General features: G+C 43.1%; 1 protein-coding gene across 4 annotated transcripts in view; it reads left to right on the top strand.

Annotated features, from left to right (window-relative positions):
- XPO7 (exportin 7) overlaps positions 1-18,713 on the top strand; it is a 659,915-nt gene that overhangs the window by 163,602 nt on the left and 477,600 nt on the right. For all 4 annotated transcript variants that reach the window (XM_069213992.1, XM_069213990.1, XM_069213989.1 and 1 more), the window contains one exon: positions 3,490-3,594. In XM_069213992.1, the coding sequence (XP_069070093.1) occupies positions 3,490-3,594 (105 nt within the window). The remainder of the gene's footprint in view (positions 1-3,489; positions 3,595-18,713) is intronic.

Below are 18,713 nucleotides of genomic sequence, written 5' to 3'. Positions count from 1 at the left end.
GGCGGGAAGGGGTGCACCGGGGCATCCCTGGGGGCCCATCGTGCAGGTCACTGCCTGATTTTCGCACAGAGGCATTGGCGGCGGCTCCATGTGGAGCCGCCGTCAATGTCCCAGCCAGGCATTCCTGTGTGGCCGGTGTATAATGTACATTATACAGCCGGTGGGGATCCGGGGACACTGGCGGTCAGGGGTTTGACCGCCAACATGAACACAGCGCTTTCGACTGCCATGTTCATAATGAGAGTCTTAATGCCAGAAAAGCATATGCCTACCCTGCCCAAAAGAGGATACAGGCAGTCACAGAGCAAAGTTGCCTTTACCAGAAGGGACAATATCTGACAGTGAGGATGGTCATGAAGTTAATGGGCATGATGGCATCATGCATCCCTCTCATATCTCATGCAAGACTGCACATGAGAGCATTCTAAGAATGGCTAGCCAGCAGTTGGTCAAAAGCCACAGGGAGTTGGGAGGATCTAGTGGTTGTAACAGGAGCAATACAAAAAGAGATACAATGGTGGGCATCCAAGCAAATAAACAAAGGAAGACCTTTTAACACAACAACTCAGTCTGTGACCATCATCACAGATGCATCCCACAAGGGGTGAGGAGCACACACAATCTAAAAATACGAGCTCTGTGGAACAAAAAAGATGCAGTAAAACACACAATTTGTCAAACAGCGTTTCTGACCCTGAAAGCATTCCAATCGCAATTAGCAGGGAAAACAGTACTAATACAGACAGACAACACAACAACAATGTTCTATCTGAACAAGCAAGGGGGGTACAAAATCGTTCATCCTAAGCAGATTGGCCAAAGAAATATGGAAATGGGCGATATCTCAAGAGATCAGCCTACAAACAATACACTTACTGGAAAAGGACAACATAGAAGTGGATAAACTAAGCAGGCAAAAGAACAGCACACACGAATGGGAGGCAAAACAAGGGAGCCTCAAAAGAATTTTCAAGATCCAGGGCACCCAAACAATCGACCTGTTTGCATCAGCAGGGAATAGAAAATGCCAACGTTCCGCCTCCAGGTTTGCACACCACTAATCAGAAGGGAATGCCCTGCCTCTAAACTGGTCAGGGACATTTGCCTATGGCTTTTCACAGATTATTTTAATAATAGTTTGGACACCTAGACCTACCACACAGAACCATGGAGCTAATAAAGGAAGCTAGAAAACCAACAGCAGGAAGATGCTATGTATCAAACTGGAAACAATTCCTCCGGTGATGCGCAGGAAACAATACCCAACAAAAAATATCTAGCCGTGAGACAGTAATAACCTATCTCACACACTTACTGGACAGCAGAAGCACGTACTCTTCACTCAAGGTACACCTGGCAGCAATCGTGGCCTACACAAGAGGGGCGTTATGTAAAAGTTTCTTCACAAAATCCATGATAAAGAGGTTTCTGGAAGGATGTGAAAGAATTGCCCCTCCAGGAGGGGCACCAGCCTAAATGTGGAGCTTAAACACTGTACTAACACAACTTATGACAAAACCGTTCGATTCCATGCACAAGGCCGATTTTGAGGTTCTCACATTAAAAACAGCCTTCTTAATTGCGATCACATCGCTACAGAGAGTAAGTGAAATCCAAGCCTTAATAATAGAAGAATCATACCTGCAAATCCACAAGAACACGGTAGTTCTCACAACAAACCTGCAATTCCTACCCAAAGTGATCACCAAGTTCCACGTCAACCTGACCATACAGGTACCTGTTTTCTTCAAAAACCTGCACACCGAAATAGAGAAAAAAGTACATACAGTGGACGTAAGTAGGGCACTAACATACTACTTGAAAGAGACCAAACGACTCCGCAAAGGTAACCAATTATTTATTGCATGTGTCAAAGCCAACAAATGGAGTCCCGTCACAAAGGGGACCATCGCACAATGGATAGTGGAGACAATCCAAACATGCTACTCAACTGCAGGCAAACAACTGTCACAGCACCCAAATGCACACTCAACAAGGAAAAAGGGTGCAACCCTGGCATTCATAGCAAACTTGTCCATAGACACTATTTGCGCAGCGGCAACATTGGCATTCCCTCACACATTCACCCAACACGATTGTGTGGACATCCAAATGCACAAAGATGCCCAGGTGGGACAAAAGGTGTTAAATACTTATTTGCAAGTTCATCATTTCAGCCCAAACAACCAAAATAGGAGAAACTGCTACACAATCTGATGCCCAACATGGGAATTCAGAAAAGGAGAACAGGACAAGCAGGTGGGGTAAGAAGTCAAAAGGGGAAAAAAACTAAAACAGGAGAAACCATAAAGCAAAAACAGCTGGAAAAAGAATCTTGAAGATGGCTACCATGCACAGGAACTTCCGGGGCATAGTCTGATGTCATGCAGGGACAGACCTAACACCAAATGGTGGTCGACGACGCCCAGAGGAAACAGAGACCGGTGCGTACCCAACCACTAGATGGTGAAATGATGCACAGCATGTGAATCCAGAAAACTCTTCAGGATTCAAAACTTCTCCTACTGGTAGGTAACCATTTTGTTTAAAGTGCCTCTACTCAGTATGTCTTGCAGAACCAGGACTACCCAAAGGTGTTAAGTTCTGGCTTCCTATTTCTCACAAGACTTTTATAGTTTTGTATTTATAAGTTGGGAAAAAAGTCACATTTTCCAGGGGCTAGAACCACATCACTGAAGTTGAGATTTTGAGGTCTTAACCACGTGCACTGTGTGTACTTATCAAACTTTGCTCCTGTCGTGCTTTGCATAATCCAGGCAAACACACTGTAGGATTGCAGACCACATCACAAGCTTTCTTTGTATTGCTTTTAACCAAAAATTATTCCATGTGATAATGACCTACCAGTTCTGCTCTAGTTTCCGGTGCCTCCTGCAGTGTGTAACGCACGCAGTCTGCTGCCAAATGTGAGGTATATTGTCTCGCACCACCTGACTTTTTAACCAAGTGCTCCTTCCTCACAGCTTTGAGGGGCTCTTCTCATACAGGATGAAACTCTCCCAGCTAACTCTGGAACTTAGCATGCATTTTCCTGCATGTAGGAGGAGAAGAAGCAAACTGCTTGTGTATTTTGAACCCTGTCCATCAACGCACCGACCTTCATGAAATCTCACGTTACATGTAGGTTTTCTAATCATAGAATGTGGTATGTGAAATAAATATTTTTTTAAAGCTGAATTTACCCCTTGCAGGAGTTAGGAGAGGTCATCAATATTAAAATATCTTACACATACTTAAAATGAAATTCAGTTCAGGGTGCAACAAAATGATTCGCTTTGATTGGCTAGCTCTCCTGTTTTTTTTTTTTTTTAATTTCTTTGGAGAGTGTTATGAAGTTGGTTTCTTTGGTTGATTTTCAGTGTTGAAAGTAAACATAAATCTGTTGAAGTCTGTGTTTTAGTCGATCATGAAACATCTACTCCATTTATACATTTCATTTTGATGATCCTTTGTGTGTTCTCTGTTCAGGCTGACACAATGCATCCTTTGACCAAGCATAGGAAAATAGCTTCTTCATTCCGTGATTCATCGTTGTTTGACATCTTCACACTCTCCTGCAACTTACTGAAGCAGGTAAGTGTTTAACAACATAACTGTACATGTTCAAACTATTACAGGCTCCTGGCTGCTTTTTAGTCTTTCCTTCTCTGGCTCCTTTCAAGTATCTTCCAGCCACACATCCTGTCTGTTTATCTCTCCATGGCCACAACCTCTGGTGCACAGAACGTAATTGGCTAACTGAATCACTGGCACTGATCTTGTTCTGTCATGTCAGTATCTCTAAGGCTTCTGCCTTTTATCAAAACCGTGTTCTCTCTGTAGTCTCCTGCATACCTCTTGCCCTCGCAGGCAGTCTTTTTTTTTCTCCAAAATTTGTTGTTCCCTCTTAAGTCTCTGCCAAATCCATTGTTGCTTTCATTGTCTCTTCAGATATCCTGTACTCCATTACATCTTAACTTACCTACTTCTCCTATGTATGCTCCATCTTCACAATCTCCACCATATTCTCCTCTTGCTTTTTTTCACAGTTTCTCTGTATTACTCTGAATTTATTTCTTAAGACTAAAACTATTATTCCCTAGTCTATACCAGACACATTACTTTCCACTTTTTAGTCTCTGAGACAACTTGATCTACATACGTCCTAACACTCAAGTTGCTGGTTGTCACTAAAATTAATTTTTGGCAGTAGTCAAGATGATCCTTTTACCCAAAATCCTTAAAAAAAACCTGCATTTAAAAGAAAAGTGGTTTCCTTATAATGATCAAGGACGACCTGAACCTCTTTATATATTATTGCTCATCTGCAGTATCTCCTGGAGTAGAACCGTCTCACCTCTGAAAAACATTGTTGCTTTATTGACGAAACTATAGCAGGGGTCACATATGGAAAATACCACAGCTACCTAAAAACATAGAGCCTGGGATATTTACTCATTTTGAGTCATCAGTGCTACCATGGAAGCTTGAGTTAGTCTCTATCTCATGACGCTTGTCATCCCACCAATTGCCATGCACCCACATCATTGACAACCAAACCTTCACCCCTCCTGCCCAGTCCCCCCCTGCCCCACAATGGCGGACATTGAATACTTGGCCTAGCCTGTTGATCTTTGAGCAAATTAAAACTAACAGTGGGGTCCCCAGGACGAAGAGGTGGCAATATATTCACATTAGACATTGAGTAACCAACAGTACAATCCTACCTCAAGACAAATAGGCAGCTCACACCTTTCAAGAAGTGGTTGGTCTCTAAGAAGGTAGATAAGCTAATGTTACCTAAATTGTTCAAGTTCCTCAACTAAACTCCCTATGTCACCACATCCCCAACACAAAGCTGGTGGGTAGCTGAGGTGGCGTTCAACTTCTCCGATAAGGAATGATCACATATCTTCTACAGCGCAACAGCTAAGGAAGCAATGTTAAGAATCACTCACTGTTTGTATTTTACTCCTGTGCAGAGGATGAAATGGAAATCCTTTCTCACTGAGGGGTGCTGGCGCACACTTTAGGGAATCCAGAACATATATCTACCTTGTGTGGAGATACCCAAACTTAAAAGATATTGGGAAGCGTTATTTATGGACATAAACTAAATTTTCCATACAAATATACCTTGCTTCCCCTGCTACAGGCTTCTGGGATTCCTGAACAAACGACCTACCCACTGCACTCAAACAAACGTAAAGTGATCATGTTCGCTCTTTGTGCGGCTAAGCAAGTCATCATGGCTAGGTGGAGTACAGATAAAATCCCTAACCACATGAACTGGCTACTCAAGCTATGGGATCTTCTAAATATTGAGAGAATAAACTACCTTGGAGAGAAACCAAAATGTATTTGATCCAATGTTGGGCCCCCACATAACATTCATGTCACAAGAATTCAAAGAAGTTGCTTGCCCCAGATTCCTGTGTGTTGAGGCTTGGTACAAACTATACCTCCCACCAGCCACCCCTTGGTGGATTCTGGGCTTGCTCCGTTCAAAGTTGTACTTGAGTTCTTAAGTGTGACAAGATGATGGATGGAATGCTTGAGTTAATCTCAGGCATTGGCAATTGCACTGGGCATCATACCAATTCATTGTTATTTTGCCCACCATACCACTTCAGTTTGGACCCAGCCAATTGCAAATCAGTCTTGACCTTACTCCTCATGGGAACAGTCCAGGCCGAACTGCCAGGTCCTCCCTCAGTCGGATCACAAGCAACCTAGGAACAGTTTTGCCCTAGTTAAGGCTCTTCAGCCAAGTATAGCTTGGCTTCGGTGGTACAGTGAGCCAGGGACCCACGTCTGTGTATACCCAGCACACTTAGGGCGGCAAGTGCAAAAACAAGGTGATGGATAGAAAGCTTGAATTAATTTCAGCCACTGGCTATCGCTTGGGGCTGCATCCGAGTCCATCATTTTTTTTGCCCACCATGCCACCTCAGTTTAAACCGAGGCTTATGCAGATCAGTTTTGACCCTGCTCCTCATGGGAACAAAGGATCTCATGACAGAAAGCAGACTAGCAACATCTTTACCTGGCACAATATACTGTGGATCACTACACACAGTATCTAACCTATCACACGTATCATCACTTTGAGGATATAGAATACTGTAAAAATAGTCCAACAGTCCATCCCATGATTGACAGCGAGATTCACATAAGCATCAAGGTCAACAAATCCCAGGCAAATACCTTAAACATTCCATGCTACAGGTTCCAGGGGTTATAGTGAAAGATCTGCAGTAATGGTGACAGAATTTGATAGATCTTCTCCTATGCCACCTCAAGAATCTGTATCTAAATGTCTGCATGTGTCGCAATTAACTACTCTCTTCCCCAATTGCCAACTACACCACAGTCTTCACATTTGTCACCCAGTCCATTCTAACTTCCAGATATGGTTCTGTGTTGGTAAAAGCAGGTACAACTGATGAAGAGGTGAAAACAGTAGAGTCCACGGTGATCCTGGATCAGGTCATAGAAATGAATGCGAGGTCTGTATATCACCAGTAAGAGCACTCACTACCCCACCAGTCGTGGACTCACCAGTAATGACATACCAAAATGTAATTCCTTGATTAAAGTTAAACATCCCCATTTCAACTCTGCCAGATGAGTGATATGCCATCAGCTAGTCAGTTACACAAATTTCTCATCACTGTATATGCTAGGTCAGACATAGTACCATGCATAGTTATTTGAAGAGAAAAAGTAGGAATTAAAAGACTTAGTTTAGAGACAAGAAAAGGGCTTCATGTGCATCATAGACTCATCCAGGGATGTTGACACTGCCAGGTTTTACCAGCACATGGGTCACACCGCAGCGGTTCAAAGTCTAATTCTTGAAATGCCTTCCAATGACTATCGTTTTGCAAAGCACATTGATGCAGTGCAATACATCTGATATAGACATATCACTGCAATACAGACTTCAAACATCCTTTTGATTCCAGCCATGTCACCCTCAGCAGACACATTCTTATTGCCTGCCCTATCAGCGTCTGCAGTATCATAGGCAGCTCTTCCTACGGCTGCCTATGCCTAGCATCGATCCAGAAGAGTAGAGTCAGAATTCAGAACGTCAAAAGACTCCTACCTTGCACTGGTCACTACATATGTGCCCGCAGCTCCAGTAGGTGGCACAGTCTCAACTTTTTTAGGGTTTCAGCCCTACTCTCGAATTTATCCAACAACCATCCATAATGCCACCAACAGTCAACATCTTCACCTCCAAGTGCTGAAGACCCAGATTGCTACTATATACTCACTCATGCAAGACATGAGTGATCAGAGATTGCTTGTAAATCACAAAGGAATGTTTGATTGTGTTTCAGGTTCTTTCCAGTAAGAGGCAAGACTGATACTAAACTTGGAAGTCTGAATGACGGTATAAGAAACAGTCTTTTTCCATTCTGACTATCCAAGGAGTTCTTCAGCCCATGACAAATGGGAACATATAATATTACTAGACCTACAGGACACATTTTCCTATTCCAATACATCACATGCATTTTAAATTCCTCTGGTTCAAATTGTCCAGTTACCATTTCCAGTACATAGTGTTCCCCTTTAGCCTAAGATTTCTCTAAGAATATGTAGCACATACTAAGGCCCGGATGCAGCTTTTCTGTGCAAACAAAGCCATCACATTTTCCTCTACTAAGATGTCTAGCAGGTCAAGTGGCCACTCCAACAGCAGCCAGAGCGTTCACATTGGTGTGTATAAAACTGTTTCCAGGTTTGGGCCTGACCCTCTTTATTCGGAAATCCTGCCTTGTATCATCCTGCCACTTTTAGTTTATATGCAAAACAACGAGGTAATGGATGTAATGCTTGAATTAATCTCAGTCACTTGCATTTACTCAGGCCATATCCCAATCCATGTATTCAGTTTCAAAGCTCAATAATCAATGCAAAGGTCGCCAATGCCTACCTTTGCCAGCTTGGCCAAACTGGCAGATTTACAAACAAGGTTACGTCAAAGTTTGACTTTTCAAGTCATTACTGAGGATGATGTTATTTACCACGTCACAGTTTAATTAAACAACATAATCATGTTCACAGCCAGAATGAGACTGGAATTACTATGGAGGACACATACCTGGATTACATATCAACTTTTGATTTTAGAAAGCAAGACAGATTTGCTCATGAAAGCAGATCGTCTTTGCACGATTGGAGAGCACATCTACAAGAACTTCGCAGTCGGGTTGACGTTTACTCCGATGAAACCTGTGTTGCATACCATAGTAATGGAACTTAGCAGGTCACACGGCTGAATCAAAGAAGCGATCATGCTAATTTGCGAGTCAATACATCATTGACGTTTTACATGAGAAATTAGTGAGCGTTCAGACTCTGTTTTAACAGAAGCAAGTTTTCATGGAAGTGGATGATCCGACACCACATCATTAAAAGCTGAACATATGCCAGGAGGTATTAAAAAATCTAGTCCTAGCCTGGAGAGAGAGCAACTGGATCTGTTATAGCACCACTTCCCTTGTCCCCAGACCTGCAGTAAAGATGAAGAATAAACCAATGTAGGAAATTTGCTTTTTCAGTGTGGTAACCCTGGATCTCGGCTTTTGCTGCAATCTGTATTTGAGCACTTTATCCCTGCTAACCAGCTGTAAAATGCCAGTTCTCCCCCCTTTAAGCATGGTTAAATTGGCCTAGTCCCAGTGGGCATATTTAATTTGTGGGTAAGTCTCTAGTGTATGGTTCAGATTGTACCCAGGACCTCAACGTTAAATGCCACTAGTGGACTGTAAAGAAATGGCTCCCTATGCAGTTACCCCCCACTTTTTGCCTGATACTGACTTGACTGAGAAGTGTGCTGGGACCCTGCTAACCAGGCCCTAGCACCAGTGTTCTTTCACCTAAAATGTACCATTGTTTCCACAATTGGCACAACCCTGGCACCTAGGTAAGTCCCTTGTAACTGGTACCCCTGGTACCAAGGGCCCTGATGCCAGGGAAGGTCTCTAAGGGCTGCAGCATGTCTTATGCCACCCTAGGGACCTCTCACTCAGCACAGACACACTGCTTGCCAGCTTGTGTGTGCTGGTGGGGAGAAAATTACTAAGTCGACATGGCACTCCCCTCAGGGTGCCATGCCAACCTCACACTGCCTGTGGCATAGGTAAGTCACCCCTCTAGCAGGCCTTACAGCCATAAGGCAGGGTGCCCTATACCACAGGTGAGGGCATAGGTGCATGAGCACTATGCCCCTACAGTGTCTAAGCAAAACCTTAGACATTGTAAGTGCAGGGTAGCCATAAGAGTATATGGGCTGGGAGTCTGTCAAAAACGAACTCCACAGCTCCGTAATGGCTACACTGAAAACTGGGAAGTTTGGTATCAAACTTCTCAGAATAATAAACCCACACTGATGCCAGTGTTGGATTTATTAAAAATGCACACAGAGGTCACCTTAGAGATGCCCCCTGTATTTTACCCAATTGTTCAGTGCAGGACTGACTGGTCTGTGCCAGCCTGCTGCTGAGAGACGAGTTTCTGACCCCATGTGGTGAGAGCCTTTGTGCTCTCTGAGGACAGAAACAAAGCCTGCTCTGGGTGGAGGTGCTTCACACCTCCCCCCTGCAGGAACTGTAACACCTAGCAGTGAGCTTCAAAGGCTCAAGCTTCGTGTTACAATGCCCCAGGGCACTCCAGCTAGTGGAGATGCCCGCCCCCTGGACCCAGCCCCCACTTTTGGCGGCAAGTCCAGGAGAGATAATGAGAAAAACAAGGAGGAGTCACTGGCCAGTCAGGACAGCCCCTAAGGTGTCCTGAGCTGAGGTGACTCTGACTTTTAGAAATCCTCCATCTTGCAGATGGAGGATTCCCCCAATAGGGATAGGAATGTGACCCCCCTCCCCTCGGGAGGAGGCACAAAGAGGGTGTACCCACCCTCAGGGCTAGTAGCCATTGGCTACTAACCCCCCAGACCTAAACACGCCCTTAAATTTAGTATTTAAGGGCTCCCCTGAACCTAAGAATTTAGATTCCTGAAACTACAAGAAGAAGAGGACTGCTGAGCTGAAAAAACCCTGCAGAAGAAGAACAGAAGACACCAACTGCTTTGGCCCCAGACTTACCGGCCTGTCTTCTGCCTTCCAAAGAAACCTGCTCCAGCGACGCTTTCCCAAGGACCAGCGACCTCTGAATCCTCAGAGGACTGCCCTGCTTCAAGAAAGACAAGAAACTCCCGAGGACAGCGGCACTGCTCCAAAAGAACTGCAACTTTGTTACAGAGGAGCAGATTTAAAGACCCTTGCAAATCCCCGCAAGAAGCGTGAGACTTGCAACACTGCACCCGGCGACCCCGACTCGACTGGTGAAGAACCAACACCTCAGGGAAGACCCTCCGGCGACTCCGAGACCGTGAGTAACCAAAGTTGTCCCGCCTGAGCCCCCACAGCGACGCCTGCAAAGGGAATCCCGAGGCTCCCCCTGACCGCGACTGCCTGAACTCTAATTTCCCAATGGCTGGAAAAGACCCTGCACCCGCAGCCCCCAGCACCTGAAGGATCGGAACTTCTGTGCAGGAGTGACCCCCAGGAGGCCCTCTCCCTTGCCCAGGTGGTGGCTACCCCGAGGAGCCCCCCCCTTGCCTGCCTGCACCGCTGAAGAGACCCCTTGGTCTCCCATTGAAACCTACAGAGAACCCGACGCTTGTTTGCACACTGCACCCGGCCGCCCCCGCGCTGCTGAGGGTGTACTTTCTGTGTGGACTTGTGTCCCCCCCTGGTGCCCTACAAAACCCCCCTGGTCTGCCCTCCGAAGACGCGGGTACTTACCTACTGGCAGACTGGAACCGGGGCACCCCCTTCTCTCCATTGAAGCCTATGTGTTTTGGGCGCCTCTTTGACCTCTGCACCTGACCGGCCGTGAGCTGCTGGTGTGGTGACTTTGGGGTTGCTCTGAACCCCCAACGGTGGGCTACCTTGGACCCAAAACTGAGACCTGTAAGTGATTTACTTACCTGCTAAAAATAACAATACTTTACCTCCCCCAGGAACTGTGAAAATTGCACTGTGTCCACTTTTAAAACAGCTATTTGTGTTTTATGTGAAAAGTATATATGCTACTGTAATTATTCAAAGTTCCTAAAGTACGTACCTGCAATACCTTTCAAATGAGATATTACATGTAGAATTTGAACCTGTGGTTCTTAAAATAAACTAAGAAAATATATTTTTCTATAACAAAACCTATTGACTGGATTTGTCTCTGAGTGTGTGTTCCTCATTTATTGCCTGTGTTTATGTACAACAAATGCTTAACACTACTCCTTTGATAAGCCTACTGCTCGACCACACTACCACAAAATAGAGCATTAGTATTATCTCTTTTTGCCACTATCTTAACTCTAAGGGGAACCCTTGGACTCTGTGCATGCTATTCCTTACTTTGAAATAGCACATACAGAGCCAACTTCCTACATGGACTGCAACACCTATTGTCCCATCCACTACAGTGGCAGTGCAAACATGGCTTCACACCTCCCATTGTAGCCTGACTGTAGCTCTGTAAAATGTGCAGTTCAGCCTATCAAACCTTGTGACAGGTCAAAATCTCCTTCTTGAAAATTAGTGTGACCCCTGTGTTGGCCTTGTAGTCCGCAAAATAGGATGTAGAAATCAAAAAAATAATTTTACTGTGACAGACCCAACTCTCCTATATAGAAATTCTGAGTAAAGATGAAAATACTAGTACTGTATTTCGGGAATGGTACCAGCTAGAAAAATAGTTAAGCAGCTGTGTTTAATAGTTATTTAAAATCTAATTCATTAGTGAAGTCAAATGTTTAAAATTATTAAAGAAAAATACCTTTTAGAACGTTACCTTTTCCCTATTTGTGGTTCTTAGAGGCTAATTAGCATTGTCTCTCCAGTTACGCCCTATGTGTAATAAGCCTTGAATAGGTGTAAATATATGTTAAATGCCTCCAAAGAGCAAACAGTAGGCTGACATGAACGGGCAGAGATGACTCTTCTGAAATACACAGAATATACAGAGTGGGGACTTTGAGCATCCTTTTTGGGACTAAAGTGCCAAATCCTGCTTGAATATGAAAGGGTGCTTGACAGGTCTGCTGGTTTCACATATAACACTTGGGGCACACTTGAAAGGGCAAGAAACAGTATGCCAAGCTTGTTGTGTGAACTCACTGTCTGGTTGCTAAAGAACTCTGATTTTATTGTACCATACTTCTGTTTCTGGGTTTTGTGTAGGTACAGTGGCTTCCTCAAACTTAATTTTAGTTTTAGGTGCCATAATACACTCCCAACACACACCCAGCCCTCAGAGACAAAATGTAGTGTCTGCAAAGACACTTGCCATCTTGAGAAGCCCTGAATGGGTAGGATCGACCCCAGTAACTTTTAGCTCATTGGTTAGGATGTGCCCAGTAGTCATTCCCGCCCACTAGCTAGTGCCAGGCCTAAATGTGGCATCTCCATGCCTCCATTACAGAACACTCGCTGGACCTGTGGAATATCAAAAGAGGACTGGACCTGCTGTTTGTGGCCTGAAAGGAGCACTTAAAAACTGCACCTGCTCCCTCTTATACCCAGGACAAACATGTTGACGCCAGGGTGGGTTCAGTTGGCCAAACATCAGTTCAAGCTACTGGAATAAAACAACCTAAAGAAGTATTTCCTACAGTTCCCCAGCTAACCAGCGGAAGCTGGACCTGGACCTGGACCATGCCTTGCTGTTGGCTTGTGCCCTACACCCTGTGATTTTCTAACTGCTTCTCCTGAGATCCTTGGGGGGGTGTGGGGGGGGGGGGGGGGGCTTCAGAAGTGTTGTGTTTTGGTATATTGGGACTTAAAAGACTAAGAAGAGAAGGTAAACTATTAAACCATGACGAACTTGGTTGGTGTATCTGACCCATGCTTCATTGCAGTCAGCCTCAAATTCTGCTTAGGTGCCGATCCACTGCTAACCGACTGTCATTGGTGCTTAGTTCTTTTTGGCACTACTTTCTCTTCTTTAAAAAAAATCATATCTAGTTCCCCCACTGGATTTTTGTCATGTTGTTTTCATCTTGTTTATTAAATTTTATTTTATTTTTCGAAATCAGTTTGGGATTGTTATTGTTTTGCATTTTGACTTTATTATGGTTTTGTTACTTTACACATTGCCCTTAGTTACGCCTGTATGGTCTGTGCCAAAACTACCAGGGGATTTGAGATCAGTGTAATTTACTGACTTTGATGGTTGACCCCAACAAGGATTGTGATGTTTACTGAAGATGGGTTTTAACCCCCCACCTCCCGCATAGCAACCCAGTTTCTTACATTGATGCAGAGTGATTGTGCCAGTATTTGTACAAATACCTTTTCTTTCTGTTGGCTACTCAAACCCAGTCTTGCAGAGCTTGATCACAACTACCTCTCTGATGTCAAGGTAATTTCTTCCATCACTGTCCAAAGTGGGTCAAATTTTCAGCCTTACTCTTGAATGCAATCACTTTGTGCATTTTGGGAATCCTCAGAATTGTACAGTTTTGGTCTAGGTTAAGGCAGGGTCTACTGATGCCACATATAAATCAGTTCAGTTCATAAATTTTATTCACTGTGTAACAAAATAAACCATAAAAGCATCATATCAGTACATTCAATTTCGAAATTTAGGTAAAAATATGCAGGGAAAAAAATCATATTAGTAAACAAAATTGGGACTAGCCAATAAAATAAACCACTTTACAGGTTATAAAACACTACACAACCACTGCACAGTTTCATTATCTAATACAGTACATCCACCACGGCTTTTCATTTTGTACACTAATTAGTGTTTCCCTTGTGCGAAGCACCTTTGGAAAAAAAAAATTGTTACATGATAGCAAACTGTCACATCTTTTAGGTCATACATGTAATGTACTAGAAAGCTTCACAATGGTTGGTAATGCTTTCTCTTAAAAAAAAAAATATATATAAAAATACGTTTAAGATATTGCTTTCTGTGTGTCAAGTAAAATTTGCAAAACAAAAGTGCTATGACCTGGGTCGACCATTCAGATCAATCATCACAGGGGAATTTTCTAGTCGAATGACCCCACCCTCTCTTGTTTTGGAAATTATACCATGCGATGAATGATAAGGAAATTAAAACAAAGTTTAAAGGTATCTGTGGTAGATATTACAGGTTAAATTAAGATACGGTTTAAAACCAGGCTAGTCATTTAGTGTCAAATATCTTTTCCCTTTTACCCTATAGTGATCAGACAAACATTTTTTGACAGACTTCAAGTACCTTAAGTCCCTGAGAACCCTTTTGGAGTGAACGGTTATGTTCTCCGGATATACCCAGGGATCCCGCTCTGTCTGCCCGAACCCCCTCAGTATATTCTTAATAATATGCATATGCCTTAGCCAACAGATTTTATATGCCTGGTCAAGTCTTAGACAATATGTTATATTAGTTCAGGTGAAATGTGTCTCTTCTTCAGACCATACTGAGATTCATAAAAGGAGGGGTTTAGTTTTTAACATATCTTGTAGAAATCAAATTTCCACACTCACTATGAATGATGGTGTCCGATATGAATTGGGGTACGGATAGTAGTCTTCTGAGGAACCTATGCTCCTGTATTTGGATTGTTCTGTTATCCCCAACACGCCAGATATGAGCTCCATATATTGCAGCTGAAACCGTTTTGGCATTATATAGGATTAACAGCTCTCTAATAGGCTTGGAGCCTTGGAGGCAAAACTAAATATGCTTTCATTATTTCTAGACATATTGGAAGTGCGTATTTCCCTATAGTGCTTCCACTCCCCTTTTGAAGAGAACTGTATTCCTAAATAGTTAAGTATTTGTGCTTTTCGTTTTATTCCCCTGGATATAAAAAGTGTTGTTCTTCCCCTTGTTTGACCACAACTCATAGTGAAGGTTTTCCCTATGTTAATTTTCGAGTCTTTTCCTTCCATATAATTGGTAAAGGAGTTGATCAGGTTTTGCAGGCTTTTTGGGGCTAACACTAAAGTGGCTGCATCGTCTCCATATAAAAGTATGGCTATTTGTTGCTTGCTGACTCTAGGGGTGTCTGCACCTATCGACTTAAGATTGTTGTCTACCCCATTTATATATAGGGAGAAGAGGAAGGGTGCAACACGCACCCTGCAGAACCCCTATGCCAATGTTAAAAGATGTTGTTCTCCCTTCGCCCCAAAGCGCACTTTGGCTGTTAAATTACTGGTTATCTATGCTAGGAGCGAAACTAATTCTTTGCGGATCCCCTGATAGATCCATACATTCCCATAGTTGTTGTGATCAACCAAATCGACAACACAACTTATATCTATGGACATGTGTACAGGGAGCCCTCTTTAGCCATGTTGTCTTTCCCTATCAATAGGTTCAGGTTAAGCGACTGCTCAGCTGTCCGCAAGCCTTCCCTAAACCCATATTGGGCATTAGTTAAATTACATTTTCTTCAGCCCAAACTTCCAATCTCTCTAGAATGACCCTCCCCAATAATTTGACTGAAGAGTCAAGCAGAGATGGGTCTGTAATATTTTGGGTCATTCTTTGATTTGTTCCTGAACATTGGGATAATTGGTGATTTGGCTCAAGATTGGGGGTATGTGTCCTGCTCCGGACGCATTTAATACCATTGTCATGAAGGCGGCCCAGAGGGCAGGTTCAGACTTGTAAGTGTCCGTTGGGACCCTATCAGCACCAAGTGCCGCCCGCTTAGGACTTTTATTCATTGCCCTCACTTTCTCCTCCATAGTGAAAAACACAACGGTTGACATAATTTCCACAGAAGTCCTAAGCCCTTCTCCCACTTCACTGGTGTGAGGAAAAAAAGTATCAAAATGATCCATCCTCTGTGCAGGAGTAATTGAGTATTCCAAGTCAGGACCAAGCCCCTTAGAGAACAAAGGCATATTATTAGTTCTCCAAAATAATGAACTGTCATTGGTCTCTGCAGCGTCTACAAAATTCTCCCAGACTTCCGCTTGCAACTCTTTCTGCTTATTTCCTTCTTGTAATGGAGTCTAGCTTCCCGGACAGCTATACGGTCCTTAGGACTCAAATGTAATAGTTTTATAAGATAATTTTGCACCTGGGAGCATGAGTGGTTACACAAGCCTTTATCTTCCCTCCTTTTACCCTTTACCCTTTGACCTCACAGTCAGTATTAGGTTTATTGAATTAGATATGGAGAGATGAACTTCCAGTGTCTCCTCGTTGTTATTTTTGAGTGCCAGACCTGTCATAAAATACTTCATGTTCAGTGCTACCAGGTCATTTTAAAAAACTAGAGTGATCAACACCGGCCCGTTTCAGTATTATGGCATTCAGGTCTGCTGGAGTTAAATTATAAATTTTACCTGCATTGGGAACTAAGGGGTAGCTAGTCCTTAGTTTTAGAGTAACCCGATTATGGTCACTGATGCAGTTTTCTTCAAACTGTAGTTACTGTGGAATGATACTGTCCCTATTAGAAATGTTATTATTACAACCTCTCCTTATAAAGGGTGAATGCTGAAGGTGGCCAATAGGGCTACAAAAGTCTACTATGTTTAAATTATATTTCAGAAAAATATAATTTAATGATGAACAATAAAGACAATGTGTGGCGTGCCCCATGCATTTCCCCTAGTGTCAATAAGACCACACACCAGTTCGGACAGAAGAGGGCATATTACATAACACTCCTTACTAAACGTCTCAATGAAATGTTCCAAATCTGTTTCAAGGGCTTTAACCACATCAGCTCTTGTGGAGTCAAAAACATTATTATGCAAATATATTATTAAGAAAGCCGGATTACCTTCTTATGTGAGCAACATAAATTGATAATAGGGTGGTATTAAAAAGATTTTTTTTTAACTTTTAGTGCAATACTAGTAGAAACTAGTACAAGGAGGCTCCCCCTCGCTCTGCCCATAGTTGAACATGTAGGTGAAGTGCAATATGAACCAAACCCATCAAAATTAATTTGATTTGTCAGCTAAGTTTCTTGTATACAGGGAGTGCAGAATTATTAGGCAAATGAGTATTTTGACCACATCATCCTCTTTATGCATGTTGTCTTACTCCAAGCTGTATAGGCTCGAAAGCCTACTACCAATTAAGCATATTAGGTGATGTGCATCTCTGTAATGAGAAGGGGTGTGGTCTAATGACATCAACACCCTATTTCAGGTGTGCATAATTATTAGGCAACTTCCTTTCCTTTGGCAAAATGGGTCAAAAGAAGGACTTGACAGGCTCAGAAAAGTAAAAAATAGTGAGATATCTTGCAGAGGGATGCAGCACTCTTAAAATTGCAAAGCTTCTGAAGCGTGATCATCGAACAATCAAGCGTTTCATTCAAAATAGTCAACAGGGTCGCAAGAAGTGTGTGGAAAAACCAAGGAGCAAAATAACTGCCCATGAACTGAGAAAAGTCAAGCGTGCAGCTGCCACGATGCCACTTGCCACCAGTTTGGCCATATTTCAGAGCTGCAACATCACTGGAGTGCCCAAAAGCACAAGGTGTGCAATACTCAGAGACATGGCCAAGGTAAGAAAGGCTGAAAGACGACCACCACTGAACAAGACACACAAGCTGAAACGTCAAGACTGGGCCAAGAAATATCTCAAGACTGATTTTTCTAAGGTTTTATGGACTGATGAAATGAGAGTGAGTCTTGATGGGCCAGATGGATGGGCCCGTGGCTGGATTGGTAAAGGGCAGAGAGCTCCAGTCCCACTCAGACGCCAGCAAGGTGGAGGTGGAGTACTGGTTTGGGCTGGTATCATCAAAGATGAGCTTGTGGGGCCTTTTCGGGTTGAGGATGGAGTCAAGCTCAACTCCCAGTCCTACTGCCAGTTCCTGGAAGACACCTTCTTCAAGCAGTGGTACAGGAAGAAGTCTGCATCCTTCAAGAAAAACATGGTTTTCATGCAGGACAATGCTCCATCACACGCGTCCAAGTACTCCACAGCGTGGCTGGCAAGAAAGGGTATAAAAGAAGGAAATCTAATGACATGGCCTCCTTGTTCACCTGATCTGAACCCCATTGAGAACCTGTGGTCCATCATTAAATGTGAGATTTACAAGGAGGGAAAACAGTACACCTCTCTGAACAGTGTCTGGGAGGCTGTGGTTGCTGCTGCACGCAATGTTGATGGTGAACAGATTAAAACACTGACAGAATCCATGGATGGCAGGCTTTTGAGTGTCCTTGCAAAGAAAGGTGGCTATATTGGTCACTGATTTGTTTTTGTTTTGTTTTTGAATGTCAGAAATGTATATTTGTGAATGTTGAGATGTTATATTGGTTTCACTGGTAATAATAAATAATTGAAATGGGTATATATTTTTTTTTGTTAAGTTGCCTAATAATTATGCACAGTAATAGTCACCTGCACACACAGATATCCCCCTAACATAGCTAAAACTAAAAACAAACTAAAAACTACTTCCAAAAATATTCAGCTTTGATATTAATGAGTTTTTTGGGTTCATTGAGAACATGGTTGTTGTTCAATAATAAAATTAATCCTCAAAAATACAACTTGCCTAATAATTCTGCACTCCCTGTACATACAATCTGGGCTTTTAAACATAATTTTCCAGTCCTCTAGGTCTGTTCTGTTAGCCATTCCAGCAATGTTTCATGCAATGATGGTAATTTTATAAGGGCCTGGTTTGTTGGAGGAGAGGGTCTCTTACTCTTGCATTG

The sequence above is a fragment of the Pleurodeles waltl genome, chromosome 11 (genome assembly GCF_031143425.1).
Source record: "Pleurodeles waltl isolate 20211129_DDA chromosome 11, aPleWal1.hap1.20221129, whole genome shotgun sequence".
Classification (NCBI taxonomy): Eukaryota; Metazoa; Chordata; class Amphibia; order Caudata; family Salamandridae; genus Pleurodeles; species Pleurodeles waltl.
The sequence above is the reverse complement of the archived record's forward strand: the minus strand, read 5'-3'. Positions and strand labels throughout refer to the sequence as shown.